This window comes from Giraffa tippelskirchi, chromosome 7, assembly GCF_054371585.1.
Source record: "Giraffa tippelskirchi isolate mGirTip1 chromosome 7, T2T-mGirTip1v1.2.pri, whole genome shotgun sequence".
In the NCBI taxonomy this organism is placed as follows: Eukaryota; Metazoa; Chordata; class Mammalia; order Artiodactyla; family Giraffidae; genus Giraffa; species Giraffa tippelskirchi.
In genome coordinates, this window is record NC_137281.1 from 136,499,763 (window position 1) to 136,522,631 (window position 22,869).

Below are 22,869 nucleotides of genomic sequence, written 5' to 3' on the forward strand. Positions count from 1 at the left end.
TGCTACCCACCATCTTCCACGAGTAACCTGCTCTATGTCCCACAGCTACTCAGTAACAGAGGCAGGATTTGAACTCAGGCCTCTCTGACTCTAATTGCAGCTCATTTACAGTGAATTCAGTGGCAATATATTCTGTATGATAAATACTCATGGTAAATGTCAAGACTAAACTGCCATGACTTTATGAGCCTTTTGGATGTTTTCAGGTGTTCTGGGTTTATCTGAAGTTCCGAGTGTTGTTGGCTTAGACGGCAAGTCCTTTTGGATTATCAACTTTTTTTTTTTTCTTCTTCTTTACAGGTCTTTGTACAGCACTGTCAAGGTTATGTAGGGGCTTAATTCTTTTGTCAGTAAAAGGTATTAAAAAACCATTGTCTCTTGCAGTTAATCTGTGGGTTTAAAAAAAAAGTCATGTCAACATGTTATTTCCAAAACATTTCTTGGACAAACATCTGAAATTTAGACTAAATTCCAAGAAAGTTTGTAAGACTGTGAGACATATGCACATTCCCAGAGTGACAGACCTTTAATGCTCTGATTTGTTCAAATGGCTTCTGAGGCTTCTCATTTTCTAACTGCCGTTGTCCTTTTTAAATAGCTGAACAGGAAGACACTCAGAAGAAAACCTTCACCTGCTGGATAAACTCACAGTTGGCAAAGGTGAGGAAAAACAGAGCAAATCAAGCTAAAAATATATTTAAGTGATTCCTCCTGTTCTCTCCTGTTTTGGTCTCCAAAATGGCAATGGTGACAGATAAAAGGTCGAAAGAATGTGTTGAATGTCACCTTAATCTTTGGTATTCTGTTTTGATATATTTGTTATTCTTTCCCAACACTAAAAGAGGGCACTTGGGCACTTCTATTAAGGATGTGGGAGACAGTGCTATAAAATATTTAAGGCAGCAGCATCTGTTTTATCAAATGCAATTATAACGGAAGTCCTATATATTGAGTGTTATGTTAGACACTGCTAAGTTCTTTAAATGTACTGACTACTCATTACATTTCATTGAATTCACAACATCCCATGATATAAATAGTATTGTTTCTATTTAAAAAACAAGGAATGTAAGGCACAGAGAAGTTGTGTGACTTCTCAAAGGTCCCACAACTTATACGCGATAGTGTAGTAGTGTAGTACTAGTTGCTCATGCAACCCCAGGCATGGGCTCATGAAGCCCACCATGCTCCTCCATCCATGGAATTCTCCAGGCAAGCATACCGGATTGGATTGCCATTTCCTACTCCAGGGTATCTTCCTGACCCAGGGAAGCCATGAGTGATAGTACTGGGATGCAAACCCAGGCAGTCTGGACCCGAGACCTTGATCTTAATCTCTGTGCCATCCTGGCTCTCAGTGATGCCAAGTGCCTGGAGTAACCTAGATACAAAAATGAATGAGCCTCTCTCACAGACTACCCATCCTAGCCCAATGCTTGTAGTTCTACAAAGAATAAATTCATAAACAGGTTATTCCAGAAATGTGATCTCCTCCCCAAATGGGTCACTATTGGCTGATTCTGAGTATCTTGAATGCCATTTCTCCACACAGGTTTTAAGCTCTCTGTGAACGCTGAAAGGGTGTTGTGTTATTGGAAATCTACTGTGAGTTAAGGTCACTTCTTTCCTTATCATGTTTGGATATGGAACTTTGTGTGTTTTCTATCATCCTGTTAATTAAGAAGAAAATCACTACTGAATCTTAGCTTTTGCAAAGATCCAAAAGCACATTTATGAGATTCTTAATGTTACTATGTTTTTGTTCCAAACTGTTAATGATTACTTTTCTTGTGACCTTTGGTAGCACACCCCTCCCTCAGTTGTAACAGACCTGTTCACAGACATTAAAAAGGGGCATGTCCTCCTGGACCTGCTGGAAGTACTCTCAGGACAGCAATTGGTAAGTTTTAAAAATTAGGTTGGTAAGCTTTTAAAATGACATTAAGAAATTTTGTGGGTTAAAAAAAAAATCACATTTCTGAGTGATGTATTTTGCTTGAATCTCATAGCCTCGAGATAAAGGATCTAATACATTCCAGTGTAGAATCAATATAGAAAATGCTCTGACATTCCTAAAAAACCAATCAGTGAGTATGAAATTCACATGAAAATTAGTTGGGGAGATTAATGCTGTGAAATATTTTCTCTTTTCTAACCTGCATTTTTCTTTTCCAGATTAAGCTAATAAATATTCATGTTACTGATATCATAGATGGAAACCCATCCATTATTCTTGGTCTCATTTGGACAATTATACTGCACTTTCATGTGAGTAGTTTGATATGAAAAGTACTCATCTTCTAATTAGCACAGTATAAAATAAGTGTAGTGCAAAAGTGTGACGACGCTAGAGCTTCTTTAGAAATGGGACTCTTTGGAAGTCTTTTCCGGTGAAAAATATATAGCCAACCTTTTGTCACTTATGTTACTCTTCAAATGAAAATTGAATGATAAATTATCATGATATCCTAAAATAGCATATATGTATCAGCCCCAGCCTGAATAGGACTTGCCGTGGTAAAATTTTGTTTATTATTGTTTACTCTGGTAGAAGAGAGAATGGGAAGCTTTTGGAGTAAATTCTTGAAAATTAATCCACTAAACTGGGTAAAAATCTCCCTATTTTTGAGGTCCCTTGTCTGTTCTAATAGTCCTGCAACGTCTAGTTCTGTCCCAAGACTGACTCATAACTTTCCCTTCACTCCATGAGTATTTTGGAACATCTACTATGTGCTTGCTTTTGTGCTAGGACACTAAGAAAATAATAGCAAATAAGATGATTATAGTCCTAACTTTATGACACTTATGATTGATAAATACATACTTTCAGGCCTGGAATTTTGAATTAGTGCATGTTTTCTGGAGCTACTTAAAAGTTTACATGTAGGTAATCTCCATAATTAGAAATAACTTTAAAGATTATATGGAAAGCAAGTGCTTATTTTAGGAAAAATAGAAAGTAGCATAACTAATTTATGTAAAATTTCAAACAAAATGAGACTTTGTATCATTCCTGTATACCTATAGTTGGTACAAAATAGAGACTTTATATCATTTCTGATTACCTATATTTGTAGTTATAGTAGAATAATATGCATGAGGATGGTGAAAACTAAATTTAGGATTTGGAGTTTTTTCCTGTGGGAAGGGAAGGAAATGGAATTGAATGTACAAAGACTGAGGCTCAAACTGTGTTTTGTTTCTTTAAAAATTATGAACTGAATGTGGTAAAATATTAAAATTTGATAATTCATAGGCATGTTAAATATTTTCCATACTTTTTAGGGTACTTGAAATATAATTTAAAATTCCAACATAAATAATAAATAGAAAGTCATCTATAATTTCACCACTCACAGATAACCACTTCAATTAGTTTGATGTACAGTCCTCATGACATAATATAGCAGGAATTAATATATATATTCATGCATGTCTGTCTTAAACAAAATAGGATTGTGCTATCCATATTGTTTTCAAACTATTCTAATTATCATCTTTCTGGGTTTATATATATTTTAATGCAAGCATGGTGTTCTATAGTAAAGCATAGTATTTCATTAATGGACTCTCAGAATGCTCACAGTTTTTTGTGACTGTAAGCAATTCCAAAAAAATTTAGCCTTAAGATAAAACTTTTGCATATTATCTTAATCATTCCCATGGGCCAAATTCCTCAAAACAGCATTCTTGGTCCATAAAGTTTACAAAATAAAAGCTTTTTAAAGTTTTGTTTTAATACTGTAAATGAACTTTTGGTAAGAGTATAACACACATAGAGAAAAAGTGTACACAAATCTTAAGTATAGAGCTTGATGAATTTTCGTAAATTAAAGACATCCATGTAACCACCATGTAACTGAAGATAGAAAGATAGAACATGGCCAGCATGTCAGAGCCCCAGGTCTTTCTCCCAGCCTCTGCTGTCCTTCCCTAAAGATAACCACTACCTGATCTTTATCATTGGTTAGTTTAGCATTTTAAATACAGTATACAGGGCATTATAACTGAATTCTTTTGCATACACTATATAATACTCTTTTGTATCTGATTTATTTTATTTAACATCATGTCTGTGAGATTCATCCTCTTAGAGTCTTTCCTTTTCATTGCTGTGTATGAACATACCAGTGCATGAATATACTAGAACTTATTTACCATTCTGCTGTTGACAAACATTTCTTTTGTTGCTATTTTTAAGCTGTTACAAATAAAACTGCTAAGAACATTCTTGTATATGCCATTTGGTGCCTTTGGTGGCCTCAATTCTGTTGCATATTTATCTAGGACTGTAACTGCTAGGCTGTAGGGCAAATGATCTCTAGCTTTAGTAGATCTGCCCAACAGTTTTTCGAGCTTTTTCTGATTTGCACTGTTATCAGAGTTTGAGAGTTCTTTGCACCAATTCGCACTAATACTTGACATTAAAAAAAACAAAACATTTATTTTAGCTATTCTGCTATGTGTAATGATTTATAGAAGTTTTAAAATACATTCTGGATCCAAGTCCTTTGTTGGGTATATATATATAAATTGCAAATATCTTCTCTCTGTGACTTGCCTTTTCAATCCTTTAATTAATAGACATTCATAATTTTAATGTAGTTCAAGTTTATCAGCTTCTTTTTTTTTTCTGGTGGCTAGTACTTTTTATGTCTTTTAAAGAATTCTTTCCCATTGCCAATATCATGGAGATATTCTCTTACGTTCTAGAATAGTTCTTTCCCGTAGAACTTTCTGCAATAATGGAAATGTTCTATACTTGTACTGTACAGAACAATAGATGCTAGCCACCTATCGCTATTGAACACTTAAAGTGTGGCTAATATGTCTGAGGAATTAAATTTAAAAATTTTAAAAATTAAATAGTCACATGTGGCTGCTGCTGCTGCTAAGTCGCTTCAGTCGTATACGACTGTGTGCAACCCCATAGACAACAGCCCACCAGGCTCCTCTGTCCCTGGGATTCTCCAGGCAAGAATACTGGAGTGGTGTTGTGGTCCTTTAATGGACCGGAACTTGGGGGTACAGAGTCGACCGATAAGAAAAGAAGGAAGAAAAGAAGCTGATATTCCCTGGTTTACACAGTATGCCAATATAACTCTAGGACAAAGAGCTAGCACCGTCTACGTAGGCTCAGGGCGCCCTCTCGAAGAGGTCTTGAAAGCCCGGACAAATAAGTAGACACGGTGGACACCTGTGCTCCGTGGAAACAGCCTGAAATGGAGAGAGTGAGAGTGAGGAAAATGAGGAAAGACACAGTGACCATTGCTCTGGTGGAACAAAGGCATTTATTCAACATATTGTGGGCGTATATATACTCTCTTACCAGATAGCCCTTTTTAGCAGAGATAGGGATCAAAAGTCTAACAAGTCATCTAGAAAGCCGGAGGTTAGAATTATTCTCTAGAGAGGGGGTTGTAACAGTTACTTTACATATCAGAAAGGAGGAGACTTGTAAATGGCTGCTGTTCACCATATGGAATTTCCATATGAATGAGATACATGAATTTCTATTATCCCCGAAAGCCGGCTTGCCAGCTCTCTGGCACCTGTATTCAGGTGCTGTTAAGGAACATAGAATTCACGCAAGACTGAAAACAGCACACAGGAAGCCTCCTATTAAATGTATCCTGACAGGGTGGGTTGCCATTTCCTTCTCCTCGCATGTGGCTAGTGGCTATCATATTGGGCAGCACATCTCTAAAAGCTTTATTATTTCACATGTTACATTTAGATCTGCAGTCTTTCAAGAATGAATTGATTTATTTGTACACCTGAAACTAATACAACATTGTAAATCAAATATACTTTGATACAGAGTTAAAAAGAAGAATAGATTTGTGTGAATATGTTATGTTAAAGCAATCAAGATTTATTTTTTCCATATGGCTATCTAGTTGACCCAACACTAATTTTTTTTTTCCTTGCTTTACTGAGAACTTGACTGAGTTAGGGATTACCAAGGACATTGATAAGCATTAAAAATCTTAACTTACAAAAACTGATACTTTTTGCAGGGGAATGAACAAATACCACATTTTTCCAATAATTAGGATATATAAGGAAGAAAAAATGTCCCTTTACATAGGGTCTTGAAAGATACTAAACATATCTAGTATAATTACTAGGCAACTTTTCAGCAGTTGTGTGCAGAATAACTTTCTCGTTTCCAGAACACTTTTTGTTTTCTGTTTGCTGTGATAGCAAGTGTCTGCACTTTCTGTGCTTTTTTTCTTTTTTTTCAGTTGGAGGAAAATTGCTTTACAATGTGTTGGTTTCTGCTGTACAATGTCATGAATCAGTCATAAGTATACATATACCCCTCCTTCTTGAGCCTCCCTCCCTCCCAGCGCTTTAGGTCATCACAGAGCACCGAGCTGAGCTCCCTGTGCTGTACAGCAGCTTCCCACAGCTATCGTTTCACACGTGGTGGTGTATGTATTGTCAGTGCTACTCTCCCAGTTCATCCAGCCCTCCCCTTTCTCCCGCTTCACGTGTCCACGTGCCCAGCATTAATTGAAGAGACCATCATTTTCCTACTGTGCTATAGTATCACCTTCATAAATCAAGTAGTCATGTAGGTATGGCTCCGTTTTCAGATTGTTCTGTCCCATTATTTATCCTTGCACCAAGTCTATACTATATTAATTTCTTTAGCTGTAAAGTCAGTCTTGATATCTGGTAGTGTGCTGTCCTACTTATTTATCAAGATCACCTTGGCTTCTCTGCTCTTTGTATTTCCATATAATTTTTTTTTTATTGAGATGTAGTTGAGATATACCATTGGGTAAGCTTATTGTTAATTTACACACGCAAGCTACTGGAATTTTAATGAGGATTGATCAAAGTATAAAATCATTTGGAAAAAGTTGATATCTCTTAAATAATGCATCTTTTAATCCATGAATATAATATTTTCATTTTTGTTCTGTTCAAAAGATTTTAAAATTTTCATTATGATTTCTCATTTGACTGATGGGTTCTATAACAACCTATGACTTAATTTCCAAATATTTGAAGTTTATTTGTTATATCTTCACTAATTTCTAGTTTAATTTCAGCATGGTCAGAAATATAATCTGAATTATATCAGTCCTTCAAAATTTCTGTGGCTTGCTTTATGGCTCAGCATGTCAATTTTGGTAAATAGTCTATATTTACATAAATATATTTATATAAATATACATGTACTGGGTGCCATTTTAGGTGCAAGACGGTATGCAAACCAGATCAGGTTTGTTCATTGTGTTGGTCACACCTACTATTAATGGTTATTTGGGAAATCTGCAATCATTGAAAAAAATGTACATCTTTCAATAACACATCTGTTTCTGGGTTTGTCTTTTAACATTTTCTGTATGTATTATCATATTGCCATCCAAGAAATCTGAATCAATTTATGTGATTTTAGCAATATATGAATATTCATCACTGACTGTTATCTTTTAAAAATTTTTGCCTGCATTATGAATGAAAACACTATCCTCTTGCTGTATGCATTTAGATTTCTGAAATGATCAATGAGGTTATTTTTCATATACTTGAGTGATTTTTTTTTTCTCTCTTGAAACTTAGCATCTCCATGTGTTTATTTTTGCCTGTATGTATATTTGGTTTTTAATGGTTTATAATCAAGGATGCATTTTAATTGACCCAATCTCTCCAGAAATTTTCTTGACTGGCTCAGTTAAGCTCAGTTGAGTTTTGACTGACGTATGTTGAGCAGCAGTGAAGTGCTCTATAAGCATGGTAGGGGGGTGAATAGATGCCTGCCCTCAGTGTGGAACACCATGCCTGAGTGAGGGCAGGCGTGACAGAAGTCCACAGAAAGAAAACCAAAGTGTAGCCCCAGATGCCAAATGCCATTGTTCAAGGACTTGTGCAGGGCTCATTTTACCACGAGTAAACTGTTACTGTTAAATGATACTTTTTAGGTCTTGTTTTGGCTAAAGGTTTTGTCTCAATGCTGCTAACTTATGATCCCGTACACGTTAACAATTATTATGTCTTCCTTAGATTGAGGAGCTTGCCCGGACTCTTCCTGGCAGTTACAGTCAGCCTTCCCTGGACAGTGTGAGTGCAGTTGACTCCTCTCCTACCTCAAGTCCTCCAGCTAAGAAATGCTCCAAAGTCCAAGAAAGATGGCGGATGTCTGCAAAGAAGGCTCTTCTCCAGTGGGCTCAGGAGCAGTGTGCCTCGTAAGTAGCTGTGACCAGGGGAGACACACAGGGCAGCTGTACCCACCAACACGACCTTACTGACCTCCAGGTCTGAAAATCTGGCCAAATAGGTGTGACAGCTACCTGAAAACTTCCTTCTCATAAGAAGAAAATGCTCACTCTCTCCTTCCTCTCACATTGAATTTTTCACGTGTAGATGTCTGTGAGCTCAGCCACTCTTGGTTTTAAAGACCAGAAGGTGGTGTCACTTGAGTAACTTACCTCACTCCCATACCCATGTATAGGTGGCCCATTATGGTATACAAACAAAGTAGTCTTCAAATATCCTTTTCTTTAGGCACAATTCTCTTATGCATCTGGAAGGTGGATTTAGATTTTAAAAAGTTTCACCATGCTAAGAGTTCTTTAAAAGTCAAGACTTTTAGTTGACTGTGTAGTCTCTTAATTTTAGCCTTATATGTGTTCACGGTATAGTTGGCAATAAAGTTAGGAAGGACTTATGGTTGAGAATGTCAGGGGTAGGAAGAGGATTTCTATCTGAGGTGATCATGGAGTGCCTTTCTGAGGAGACCTTTGAGCTGAGACCTGAAGAGATGGCTTTAAGTATATGAAGGCTGGGGAGAAAGAGTGTCCAGGCAGAAGGATTAAAAGGGCTATTGAGAAACAGGAATGAGGCTGGTGTTGCTATGTGTTGGAAGGTGGGGATACTGAACAATATCCTCTGAACTGAAAAGGAACTTTTAAGGCTGAAGAATGAAGTAGGCAACTCCATAAAGTGAAATTATGAAGTTTATTGTGGGTCACTTACAGGCAGGATTAGGCAGACAGGGATCCAGAGGCACTCCGTGCCCCCAAAAGGGGTACAGGGGGATTTAAAGGGGCCAAAGCTAAAAAACAATCAATTACGAAGGGAGAGGTATTTCTGCACCAACAGGAACCAGGGATTTTTTTCCTCTCCCTGGGGGTCTTGACCGTTAACCATCTGTGTCAGCAAAAGGCATTCTTCTAGTTTTCATATCAGATGAAGGCAAGAGAAAAAGTTGATGGGGAACTTATCTGGCTTGGGCACATTCCTCGTGAGCAGGCCAAGACCGGTCATGCAGAGAAAGAGGGGATGGGACTGCAGGCCTAAGCTGGAGCTGACAAAATGGAGTCAGTGTGGTCCAACCACACTGCAGCATTGTAAGAAAGGAGAGATAGAAAGGCAGGAGAGGTCAGGAGGAGCCAAAGCTTGTAAGGCCTTGTGGGCCAGAGTGAGCAATGTTATTCTAAATATAATACAAACTATGATTTTTTTTCAAATAATTTTTTATTGTGATAAAATATACATAACAAAATTTACCACTTTAACAATTTTTAAGGGTACAGTTCAGTGACATTAAGTACATTTACAGTTGTGTAACCATCACTGCTGACTGTCTGCAGAATTTTTTTCATCTTGTGAAACTAAAGCTCTGTAATTGTTTAACACCTTCCAACCCCTCCTTCCCTTCAGCCTCTGGCCACCAGAGGTCTACTTTCTTTATCAATGAATTTCATTCTGCAAGGTACCTTATATGAGTGGAATCATATAGTAGTTTTTCTTTTGTGACTGGCTTATTTCATTCAGCATCATATCCTTAAGTTTCATCCATGTTATAGCATGTGTCAGAATTTCGTTACTTTTTGGACTAAATATTTCATTGTATGAACTGCTACATTTTGTTTATCCATTCATTCATGATCGGTTCTAAGCAGAGGATTGACAAAAGCAGTCGTCTATCCAGTGAACTATTAACTATTGACTTGGCACAAAGTATTGTTTAATTTTTTCCAATGAGAAAATTATTTCTTCCAGTGAAAAGAATTTAATGATTCGTAGAGATCCAAACTTAAGTTGAGCCAACAGATTGTTGAATGAAGAGCATTAAACTTGAGTATCACTGTCATGTGAAGGACTTTTAAGACAGATTTCAGGCCCACTTCCAAAGTGTGATTCAGGTAGACCTGGGGTTGGGCCTGAGAATTTCTACCTGCAGTCCAAGTGATGCCATTATTGCTGGGCCAGGGGCCACACTTTGAGAACCAATATTTTGTAGTGCTGTGAGCCTCATCAAACTTGGCATTTTAATTTAATTTGACCTCATGATTAAAATAAAATACTTTTCTAGGATGACTGATATAATTTGATTTGCTGAAATTTAAGTCCTGATGAATAGAGTGGGGGTACTTTAATATAGTCTTTTAAATAGTATTTTTAATGTTTTTATTCTTTTGTGAAAGGTATGAATCTGTCACTGTGACAGATTTTAAGTCAAGCTGGAGAAATGGGATGGCTTTCCTGGCTGTCATCCATGCCTTGCGACCAGACCTGATTGACATGAAGAGTGTGAAGCATAGATCCAACAGAGACAATCTGAAAGAGGCCTTCAGAATTGCAGAACAAGAATTAAAAATCCCCAAAATGCTGGAACCAGAAGGTAAAGAAGCTTCTTTCTTTTTGAAACAATGTCCAGTGTGAAGAGGATTTGAAAATAGTATCCACATATGAGTAAACATAACAGCATGACATTTAAGTCCTGGAGGGCTTATCTTTAAACTCTTTATTAAATTTCATGAAATTAAGAATTCCTACCAATTACTTAAACTTAGTACTTGCAGGGATGATGTCATAGCTGAAAGCAAATGATGCTGTTTTGCGGAATAATGTGAGTCTTTGTGTTAATTTTCTTTTATTGTGTTCTGTATTGTGTCCTCCTTGATTTGATAATTCTTTTCTAAAATTTCTCAAGTAAGATATTACTTTGAGTTGTCTCGGTGGCTCAGATGGTAAAGAGTCTGCCTGCAATGCGAGAAACCAGGGTTCAATCCCTGGGTTGGGAAGATCCCCTGGAGAAGGGCATGGCAACCCACTCCAGCATCCTTCCCTGGAGAATTCCATGGACAGTGGAACCTGGTGGGCTACAGTCCATGGGATCACAACACTTTTCACTCGAGTGGTCTATTGTCAATGTACCTCCCTGTTCCTATTCCCTCCCCCTAATTAAAGCTGGGCCTCTGTGAGGACAGAAGCTACTTTCTCTGTTTCTTCCTCTGTGGCTGGTCCAGCTTTGCCATTGACTGTGCTCCGTTTTGTTGGTTTGTTAACAACAATAGCAAAATCCTAAAGACTGGCTATATTCAAAGAGATAATTATCAGGTTATATTTAACTTCATGAAATTAAGATGTAAATAATTCAGTTCTGGAAAAGCACTGTATTTTGGATTGCATTGTTTCCTAATGTGCATGCTAAGTTGCTTCAGTCGTGTCTGACTGTTTGCAGCCCTACAGACGTAGCCCGCCAGGCTCCTCTGTCCATGGGATTCTCCAGGCAAGAATACTGGAGTAGATTCCCATGCCCTCCTCCAGGGGATCTTCTTGACCTAGGGATCAAACATGTCTCCTGCATTGGCAGGAGGGTTCTTTTCCACTAGCGCCACCTGGGAAGCCCCTTCATAATGTACCCAAAGCTTATTTATTTATTAAACAAAAACAAAAACATCAGTAAGGTCATAAAAACGGCTTGTGGTGAAAGTTACAATGAACTAACAGGTCAAGAGGTACAAATTCTAGTCTCGGCTCAACAACAGGGGTGTGTAGGTTAGTGTTTAATATTAGACTCTCTGAAACAGGTGTATATGTGTGTGTGTGTGTGTGTATACACACACATATCCAAAGGATGTGTAGCACAGTTTACAAATAAAAATATATGATGCACTTTATTAGAACTTCCATATAGCCCCCAGGAAAAGGCAATGGCAACCCACTCCAGTACTCTTGCCTGGAAAATCCCATGGATGGAGGAGCCTGGTAGGCTGCAGTCCATGGGGTTGCGAAGAGTCGGACATGACTGAGTGACTTCACTTTCACTTTTCACTTTCATGCATTGGAGAAGGAAATGGCAACCCACTCCAGTGTTCTTGCCTGGAGAATCCCAGGGATGGGAGAGCCTGGTGGGCTGCCGTCTATGGGGTCGCAAAGAGTCGGACACGACTGAAGCGACTTAGCAGCAGCAGCCTTTGTTAATTTTTGCCAAACTCTTGTATCCATCTGTAGCCAGCCTCTGGTTGCAGTTGCTGAACTGATGTAGTTCTGACGTCAGTGTGGGTGGATAACTTTCTTTGCATTAATGAGTAAGTGGAACAGCAAAGAGGCATGTCAGAGCTTCACTTGTCCTTCAGTGATGTGAATGACTTTTTTGCTGAAAGAATACTGGAAGAATTTGAGTTTTATTCTAGTCACAGTTTGACAGCTATAGACAGGACATACTTTTAAGATTAACCTGCATTATTAACAATTTCTCCATCTCTTTCTTAGCACTCAGAGAGTGTTAGTCTCTCAGTCGTGTCTAACTCTTTGTGATCCTATGGACTGTAGCCTCCCAGGCTCCACTGTCCATGGAATTCTCCAGGCAAGAATACTGGAGTGGGTAGCCATTCCCTTTTCCAGGGGATCTTCCCAACCTAGGGATTGAACCTGAGTCTCTCTCATTGCAGGCAGGTTCTTTACCATCTGAGTCACCAGGGAAGCCCTCTTAGTACTCAAGGAAACAGCATATGAAGCCTTCATTTGCTGATTTTCTGTGGTATAAATCTTGCCACCAATGTGAAGTCACTGAATACATTGGGAGAAGATACACAGTAGTATATCATTGTATGTTATTTCTATCTTACAGATACTGTAAGCATAGCCCCAGGAGTGTGGATAAGTAAAATGCAAAGAAATAGTTGAGTACTGATGAGTTTTGAGTATTTATTACCCTTGTTTTAATATAATTTATGTAATTGTACATTTATATAATTTAATTTTTAATGCTGACTGTGTTTAACAACTGACCTATGAAACTGATGAAAATTTAATGATCAGCTCTCTCAAGCTGGTGTAAGCACATCACTGACTGAGATGACTATGGCTTTGTCATTTAACCTTTCTGGTTTTAAATAGCCTTATTAGGATATATTCACATACCATACGGTGTACCCATTTAACTCTACAATTGAATGGTTTTTAGTATATTCACAAAATTTTGCAACCGTCATTATAATCAAATTTAGAATATTTTCGGCACCCCCTAAATCAATCTGGGGAGCCCATTAGTAGTCCCTCGCCATTTCCCGCAACCTCCCAACCCTGCCAAGCATGCCTCCCCCAAGTCATAGCCCTAGGCAACCACTAATCTACTTTCTGTCCCTGTAGATTTGCCAATTCTGGAAATTTCACATGAATGGAATTATACAAATACCTGGCCTTTTGTGACTGGCTTTCTATATTTTATTTTGCTGACAAAGCAAGAGAATTTTGAGGGGAAGGTTGCCCGGGTGGGTAAGGTGCAGGGGGTAAGGAACCCCACGAGAACTGCTCTGTGACTGACTTCTTTAAATTAGCATAATGTTCAAAGTTCACCCATAATATGTTGCAACATTTATTGATACTTCATTTCTTTTTTACTTTTTGATATACTTTATTTTTAGAAACAGTTTTAGATATACAGGAAAATTGGGAAGATAGTACAGTAAGTTCCTGTATACCCCACACCCTGTTTTCCCTATTGTTAATATCTTAGTACAGTACACTAATTACAATTAATGAGCCAATATTGTTATGTTATAATAAAGGCAGTACTCTATTCACCTTTTCTTAGTTTTCCCCCAATGCCCTGTTTCTCTTCAGGATCCTGTCAGGATACATTCCATCTAGTCATCATATCTCCTTGACCTCCTCTTGACTGTGACGATTTCTCAGACCTTTTCTTTTGTCTAGTTTTGAGGATTACTGGTCAGGTATTTTGCTGGATGCGTCTCTACTGGAATTTGTGTTATGCTTCTTCTCAGACTGTCAGCTTGACAGCACTGTTGATATTGACCTTGATCTCCTGTCTGAGGTAGTATTTGTGAGTTTTCCCCACTGTGAAGCTACTATTTTTTCCCCCCATCCCATACTCTCCTCTCTGGAGGGAAATCACTAGGCACAGCCCATACTCAGGAGAGTTATGCTAATTCTCCTTGAGGGCAGGTTGGCTACATAAATTATTTGGAATTCTGCACAGGAGATTTGCCTATTCTTCTTCATTTATTTACTTATCCAACTGTTTATGTCACTGTAGACTCATGGATATTTTACCCAATACTGCTTTATTTTATTGCTCTATTTAGAAGAAATTCCATTCATGGGCAGTTCCTTACTCTGGCACTACAAGATGCTCCAGGCTCATCTTCTGTACTTCCTACTGTAGTCCTGGGATCAGTCATTCCTCCAAGGAGCCCTGTTCCTTTTATTGGAGAATGATATTGGAAACCAAGGTCTGGGTGCTACCTATGCTCACTGCTACTGATTGTTACTTTTTTGAAACTTAGTTGTTATTGTAAAAGTTGAATTAGGTGATATTCCTAAGTTAGGCTAATGATTCTGTGTTTCTATAATGTTAGGTTTGTTATTAGTTTGATTTCTTGTTGCTTATTAATAATCCTTCTTATTTGACCTTCACCCATCTTCTTCTTTTTTCTTCCCTCCGTTATTTTTCTTACTTCTTTTTGTTTTTTAATCTTTTATCTTTCCTTATTGACTTTTCATTATCTTTTAAAAATTTCTTCATTTTCCCCCATGGTTTGCTCTATTTCCTATTTCTATTTTTTAACTGCTTCTCTCCTTGTGTTTGCTAAGTCTATTACTAGTGTAAACTATTTTCTCTGTTCTAGTATGTGAAAATAACTATGCAACTAGAGGAATAAACAATTTAATCAAAACAAATTTCCACTGTATAAATGATTTCCTATAATTCATTTTATATAGTTTAAATAATAGGTCAAAAATGTGAACTACATCATGATTATTTATGCAGACCAAATACCAAAGTCATATTTGAATAAGGGAATTATCTTTTGAGACATTCTTGTTAACACTTTTATTCACTATGCATACCTTCTTATCCAATGAAAATATCTTAATGTATCCAGTTAAGGCAATATAATTATTTTATGTATCTCTTGATATTTATATTTTTTCCAATAAAAGATAAAATAACTCTTAGGGATCCTTTATTTATTGAAACTCCACTCCTACCTTTTTATTGATTCTTTTTATGTGCTTACTGTCTTTAATTTTATTATTTGGGTATAGATTAGTTTCACTTCTTCTCTCAGCTGACTTAAAGCACTCACTGGGAAACATGTTTCCTAAATCATGCATAAAGCATGCATATAGCATTCATTGTATTTGTTTGTTTTTCTCGTAATTGCAAGCTCCTTGAGGGGCAGATAATGTCTTAAGACATCTAGTATCTACTCAAGAGTCTAGCATCTACTTGGTGAATGAAGGGATGAGACAGTCCCTATGAGCAAAGTCTGAGCCTTACATATCATGCTTATGACCTGCGTTTGTTGACTCTCTGTAAATATTTTTTAAATTGAGTTTAATGGAATTAGTAAACATAGATTTCCTTGTCAATATCTTCACTGGTAGTTTGACAACATAGCTAAAGACATCCCCAAACTATGTGTTCATTTTACTTGTAATGTATTGCAATCTTTTCTTTTGATTTTGCAAATTACTTAATTTATTATAGGCCTGGGAATGTTCTGCCCTTTAATTAATTTATAATATTTTAAATTTGTGTAAATCAGCATTTTCCAAATTTATTTCACCATGGACTATTTCAGTACAACACAAAGACTGGCCCATAGAAGGCTCTCAGTAAATGTATTTGTTCCATGAATGAATGAATAAAATCTTGTGGATGTTTTGAACAAATCTTCTATACAACATATACTCTTTGAGATTCTTTACTGTACAAGTGCAGAGACCAGTGTGTCAGGAGTGAATTCCATCTGCTCTATATTTTTACACTTCTAGAGGAGTTTCTGCGTTGTGTCACCAGAAAGAGGGAGGCTTTCCTTTTCCTTTCCACCCTCCCTGACTACTTATGTCCTCATACATACAACATACACAGACTTTTTTATTATTAGGAAACCAAGGCTGTGCATGTACTCTTGCCAGGATTCAACCCAGTTCCACCTGACTAGATCTAAACTCTTTAACTACTGCATAGTCTTGGAGCAAGGGTGAGTGTGCAGAGATTGCATGATTGGTTGACTGCTTTGATCCATTTCAAGTTCATTTCAATACTGTTCTTGAGTATTACAGTGAATCACACCTGTAGCTGATTGACACTGTGTTGTATTTTGCAGACGTGGATGTTGTTAATCCTGATGAAAAGTCGATCATGACCTATGTGGCACAGTTTCTGCAGTATTCAAAGAAGGCACCTGGGTCTGGAGATGAAGCCCAGGTATGTCTTTATAAGTACAAACCAAGCTCATTTTTGTTGTACACTACTAATGGTTTAATTTTTAGCATAGAGGCATAATTTGCACATAGACCTTAAGTGTACAGTTCAGTGAGCTTTGACAAATGCATGCACCATATGTCATACTTTAATCATGACGTAAAACATTTCTGTTACCCAAATGTTTTATTGTGCCTCTCTTCTGTCCATACTCCTTTGCCCTAAGCAACCAACACTCCTGTTAATTTCACTGTAGATTAGTTTTGCTTATTTTTTTTAAAGTTAAAAGCAGTAATTTATTAAACTTTGCTGAATTACCTAAGACAACATTTAGATAGGTACTATATAGGACAAATTATAGAAGGCTTTAAAAATATTTTAGAGATATCAGACTTTTATCTATTGTAATTTTTAGCAGCTTTATTGAGATACAGTTCACATACCATAAAATTAAATCATTTAAAATGTACAATTTAGTGGTTTTAGTATGTTTACAAAGCTGTACACGATCATCACAGTCTAATTTTAGTATATTTCCAGTTTACCTGTTCTTTAGCATCGTATAAATGGAATCATTGTGTTCCACTCTTAATCCTTGTTTGTTGAGACACTCTTGAATTTCCATCAGATTTTTACAGTTTTTTCCTTTGACTTTCAGTTAGTTACACAAAGTATTGTGGGTAGAAATTTCATAAAAATCACTGAGCTGAAAATAAACAACCTTCTTCTATATGGATAAATGAGTGCTGTGAATTTAGTAAAATGTTTTTCAATATTATTTTTAAATGTAAACTACTTCCTCAGACATGTAAGCATGCAGTCGTATTACTGCATTTTGTTTGACGAATTTAGGCCTATGTTTTTCCAACTGGTATGTTTGAGGCATCAAGCCACATTGTTGCTGATTCTGGAAGAGAGACTCAAGCTGAGACTTGGGCTTATAATGTACTTCATTTATTTCTGACCTGCTGAGGAGCTTCTTTTTTCTAATTAATTTTCTTATTAAAAACTAAAATTAAAAATTCAACTATCTATGAAATCAGATGTAAAAATATATAGAAACACTCTTCCTTAGTAGGAAGGGAAAAGTAAATGAAGATTAAAGGAGAGTAGAAGTGAGATGTAATTTCTTTTGCTTTATCCCCCAGCAGTAAACTTTGCTTCTAAATGTGTGCAAGCTTACCACCTAAACAAGAATCTAAATGTTGCTCATTTCCATAGGATAGCTTAACCAAAACCTTTAATAGTGTTATTTGTAGCACCTTTAAATTGTTCAAGATATATTTTGATGTCATTTATCTAGTAGATGTAAACATTTCTTAAGTTACCCATGTTTAAGTTTATTGGAAAGCAGAATTCTGAAATGCCTGTTATGAATAAATAATTTAGAATAACATTCTCTAAAATTGAAGAATGATGGAAGTGAATAAGCCAAAAGCTAAGAGCTTGATTGCCCTGTTCTTTTAGCACGTTATGTTCAGATTCTAGTTTCAATCCATTTTAAAATTTAAGGTGCTACATGAGCAAGCAAAATCCTTCTTTGACACAGTGAGTCACTGGTGTGTAGTGATTACACTATTTCACTGATGTTTGAAGTTGTTAATTTTGTTGTTAAAAAAATCACAGTCTATTTAGGATAGACTTTTAAATGTGTGTGTATGGGTGTGTGTGAATTACAGGGAAAGGTGAAAGATGCTATGTTCTGGTTAGCTTTACAAGAGAAGAAGGTACAGAAAATGCTAACGGATTCAGAAAATGAGACCTACTGTAAAACGTATGAAGTAAGTATGACTTTAAACAGCAATTTTTTTGTGGTCTATTCTTAGGGAAGAGTAGGATGTTTTTAGGAAAAAAATCTTTCAGAGCTAATTATTTAAATACAAAATTAACTCCAAGTTTTAATGCTGAGTTCTAGGGACAGAGCCTCTGGGAAATCTTGTTAAAGTGCAGATTCTAAATCAGTAGTTCTGGGATGGGGCCTCAGACTCTGCATTTCCCACAAGCTCCCAAATGGTGCTGATTCTACTGATCCTTAGAGAACTTTGAGTAGAAAGGTTTCAGTGTGGAAATTGGCAAACTGGTCTCTTGACCCCACCACCTGTTTTTATGAATACATTGTTATTGAATATATTATAATATACATTGTATATGAGCCATGTCCATTAAGTATTGTTTGTGGCCTCATTCTCATCACATTGTTGAATAGTAACAGCAGAGACCATATGGCCCAAGACACAAAGCCCAAGATGTTTGCTATCTTGCCTCTTACACTACACATTTTCCAATCCCTGGTCTAGAGCAGAAATATGCTTTTCAGAAAGAATTTGAAGGAAAAAAAGATTAGGAAATCAGAAATGGAGCCATCCCAGAAGTACAATGCAGGGTTTCAGCCAGCATGTCCTTTGGGGAGTAATGACAACTGATATTATCACCATATATTGAACATTTGCTACATATCAGGCACCTTGCTGACAAGCATTTTACATGTTATAACATCTTGCAGAGTATGGTATTGTTATTTGTTTTGCAGATGAAGATAAGACTTAGGAGGGCCAAGGGAGTTATCTAAAGTTACATAGATACTGTATGGTAGAGATGAGATTTGCATGAAGTCTAGCTTTAAAGCTGTAGCTCTCTTGGCATCCTGATGCTTCTCCAGGGTAAGCAGTTATTCCCTGTGCCATCTTGAAAGAGACACAGGAGCCAATGTGAAGGGCCTACAGGTCTATTTCTCAGAACCCAGTCCACGCAGACTGTGCTCCCCACCTGGTCACCATCCTGAAAAGGATACTCTTGTGGGTCTACCCAGCATGAGCACCTCTAGGTCTTCATCCCCACATCGGTTAAGGGAGGGAGTTGGATGAATCCAGTCCAGTCTTTCTGTGGATGGTGTGACTTGCTGGCCTCCTCTTTCTTTTTCATTTGGAGTCACCACTGAAGGAAGGGATCTCCTCTCCCTTCTGTCTGAACTGCGTGGGCTTCTTGTGCTTCTTGCCTCTGAGCTCTGGCCTTAGAGTTTTTTCATCAATAATGTGCTCAGTGTCCACAGGAAGTGCCTTACTCTCTCTTTGATTTACTAAAGTACCACAAATTCAGGTTTCCTAAATGAAAGACTGTGTGAAGTTATTTTTAGAAAGAATTTAATTATCCCTCAGTTTGAACACAAAATTTAATTAGAAATATGGCCAAAAATTATAGGTAATCTTTTAAATAGTGTTTATGCAGTTGATGACTCAAACACCAGTATTTCACACAAATACAAGCCAAGAAAAGATTTATTTATTAAGTTTTTGAGGGAAAAGACAAAGTATTTTCTAAAGTCCGTATAAAATACCTTGGGAAGAATTGACTGAAGCTCAGTAAATCATGGACATTTCAAAAACCATTTATACTTGACTGCTGTCATATAATTCTTATTTCCACTCATTTTGTTGTGAACACATATTTGGGGAGGAGAAACTTACATTTTTCATGGGTTATTATGATTTGTCCTCTAGAGCTGGGTGGCCTTGCTGCCTTACTCCAATAGAGGCAAAAGCTGTGACTTGTGTTACTATAGGGGGGCCCAGATCGCGAGGGTGCACTGAAAAAAGAAAATGGATTGGTGAGAGGATCCTAGATTTAGGGAATTTTACTTTTATCTTAGTAAAAATTTAAATATAATCTACAGCTGTAGACCTTCAAATGGCAAATTACATTTTATAAACTGGTTTAAACATTTCAGTCTTTACTCTTCTAATTGTAGAGCCTGCTGTCCTTTTTGGAGTCATTCAACAAAGAAAAAGATCGCTTTTTGGATGTCCTGACAATAAAAAGGAATGTAGATGATCTGAATAAAGATCAGTTGCAGTTGAGAGAAGCCTGGGATGGTCTCAACTACCAGGTTACTGTGTTATGTTGATTAGAACGTTTTTGTGGGGCAGCTTGTTTGTTGGATCAGAACTTCAGACTTCCATGAGGAATTCTGTAAAAGACAGGGTAGATGCTTCAACAGAAAGTTGTGAGAATGTTACTATATTTTCTCCATGATCTCCTTTGAGTAGTGGTTGATCATAAATAGGAATTTATAACATTCTGTTGAGAGGAATTGCAGGCTTATCCAAAGTTTTTGTATCTGCCATCATTCTTGCAGTCAGAATCCTTATTCTATCAATATTGACCTGCAGCCTCCTCTCTGCTTTGGGACAGTACCATGTGTCAATATCAATAGATGGTTGAAGTGGGTAGGGGCAAACCCAGAGAGAAAGTGTAGTGATAAATGTGTGTATGTGTGTCTGAATATATCTTTATGATTTCAGTCAGTTTAAATTTATTGACTCATGTGTTATGGTATATAACATATAGTATATATGGAAGAACATGTATTCTGTAGTCATCTGATATAGCATTCTGTAAGTATCAGTTAGGACAAGGTGGTTGGTAGTATTCAGATTGTCTATGCCTTGACTGACATTTTGTCCAGATATTCCTTCTATCAATTTCTGAGGGAGGATTATTAAAATCTGTAGAATCCTTCCTTTAATTTAGTCAAATTTTGTGTCATGTATTTTAAGACTTTGTTATTAAGTATGTACATTTATGACTGTTTTGTCTTCCTGAATCAACACTTTTACCACTGTGAAATATTACTGTTTATCTCTGGTAAGACTATTTTTCTAGATGTTTACTGAATCTGATATCAATATGATCATTGCATTCTTCCTATGCTGATGGTATGGCACGTCTTTTTCCTTCATTTATTTTCAACCTATTTGAGTCTTTATATTTAAAGGCCATCTCTTATAGATAGCATATAATTGGATCTTGCTTTATTATCCACTCTGACAACATCTGCTTTTTCACTCAAGTGTTTAGACAATATTTAATGTAATTATTGATATGGTTCAGTGTAGGTTTATCATCGTATGCTTTTTTATGTTTGCGTACATGCTAAGTTGCTTCAGTCACATCCAATTCTTTGTGACCCCATGAAATGTAGCTGGCCAGGCTCCCCTGTCCATGCGATTCTCTAGGCAAGAATACTGGAGTGGGTTGCCATGCCCTTTTCCAGGGGATCTTCCTGACCCAGAGATTGAACCTGTGTCTCTTACCTCTCCTGCACTGGCAGGTGGGTTCTTTACCACTAACTAGTGCCACCTGGGAAGCCCTTTTTTAATGTTTATCCCTTCTGTTTTTTGGGAAGGCTTCCCTGGTGGCTCAGATGATAAAGAATATGCCTACAGTGCAGGAGACCTGGGTTCAATCCCTCCTCCAAGATCCCCTGGAGGAAGGCATGGCAGCCCACTCCAGTATTCTTGCCTGGAGAATCCCACAGACTGAGGAACCTGGCAGGCTACAGTCCATGAGGTCACAGAGAGTCAGACATGACTCAGCGACTAAGTACACACACCTCTGTTTTCGGTATCTCTATTCTTTCTTTTCTTGCCTTGTTTTAGATTATGTGAGTTTTTAACATATTAAATTCCATTTTAATTTATCTATTGGCTTTTTAACTCTACCTCATATTGTATTTTTACTGTGATTACAATATACATTGTACAATTTTTGCCATCTACTTAAAGTTGTAAAATTCTAAGTTGTACAACTTCTTACAACATGTAGAAGTCTTGCAATCAAATCTCTCACTTTTTATGACTGGTTGCTTTATATATAAATATATGTATGACACACACATATGTTTTAAAGTCCCCAGGACCATGTTATAAATTTTTGTTCAAAACAGTCATGTGTTCTAAAGAAATTAAGGGAAAAATTAGTTTTTCATATTTATATAACTATTTACATTTCCATTGTTCTTTGTTCGTTCCTAGAGATTTGAGTTTCTAGCTGAACTCACTTCTTTTCAGCTTGAAAACTTCTTTTAACTTACCTTATAATGCAGGTCTTCTTTTTTTATTTTGGCTCCCTTGTGTCTTTGTTGCAGTGTACAAGCTCTTCATTGCAGCGCGCAGACTTCTCTCTAGTTGTAGGGCTTAGGGGCTTCCCTTGTTGTGGTGCAAAGGCATAGTTGCTCCATGGCATGTGGGATCTTAGTTCCCCATCCAGGGATTGAACTCATGTCTCTTGCATTGAAAGGTGGATTCTTAACCACTGGGATCACCAGCAAAGTCCTGTCTTCATTCTTTCTAAGCAGTTTTGTTGAGGTATGATTTATATGCCATAGAATCTGCTCATCTTAAATGGCTAATTGACTTTTAGTGAATTTACAGAGTTACAACAGAGATTACACGTCACAAATACTCTTTGGCCCTGAGAAAGTTTGCCAATCCCTGCTCAACCCTCTTGACCACAAGGAGCGACAGCCTGTTTTCAGAATACATTTATCACGCCATCTGTGAAATGTTTTAAACACTAGCTCAGTGGCTTAAAAAGAGCCACACTTTCCG

The 22,869-nt window shown here is 37.1% G+C and overlaps 1 protein-coding gene across 4 annotated transcripts in view; it reads left to right on the plus strand.

Annotated features, from left to right (window-relative positions):
* Nucleotides 1-22,869, plus strand: part of SYNE2 (spectrin repeat containing nuclear envelope protein 2) — a 315,802-nt gene that overhangs the window by 77,058 nt on the left and 215,875 nt on the right. For all 4 annotated transcript variants that reach the window (XM_081509857.1, XM_081509858.1, XM_081509859.1 and 1 more), the window contains exons 3-11: nucleotides 599-660; nucleotides 1,805-1,900; nucleotides 2,010-2,087; nucleotides 2,176-2,268; nucleotides 8,020-8,201; nucleotides 10,446-10,642; nucleotides 16,386-16,486; nucleotides 18,163-18,264; nucleotides 20,229-20,366. In XM_081509857.1, coding sequence (XP_081365983.1) covers nucleotides 599-660; nucleotides 1,805-1,900; nucleotides 2,010-2,087; nucleotides 2,176-2,268; nucleotides 8,020-8,201; nucleotides 10,446-10,642; nucleotides 16,386-16,486; nucleotides 18,163-18,264; nucleotides 20,229-20,366 — 1,049 coding nt within the window. The remainder of the gene's footprint in view (nucleotides 1-598; nucleotides 661-1,804; nucleotides 1,901-2,009; nucleotides 2,088-2,175; nucleotides 2,269-8,019; nucleotides 8,202-10,445; nucleotides 10,643-16,385; nucleotides 16,487-18,162; nucleotides 18,265-20,228; nucleotides 20,367-22,869) is intronic.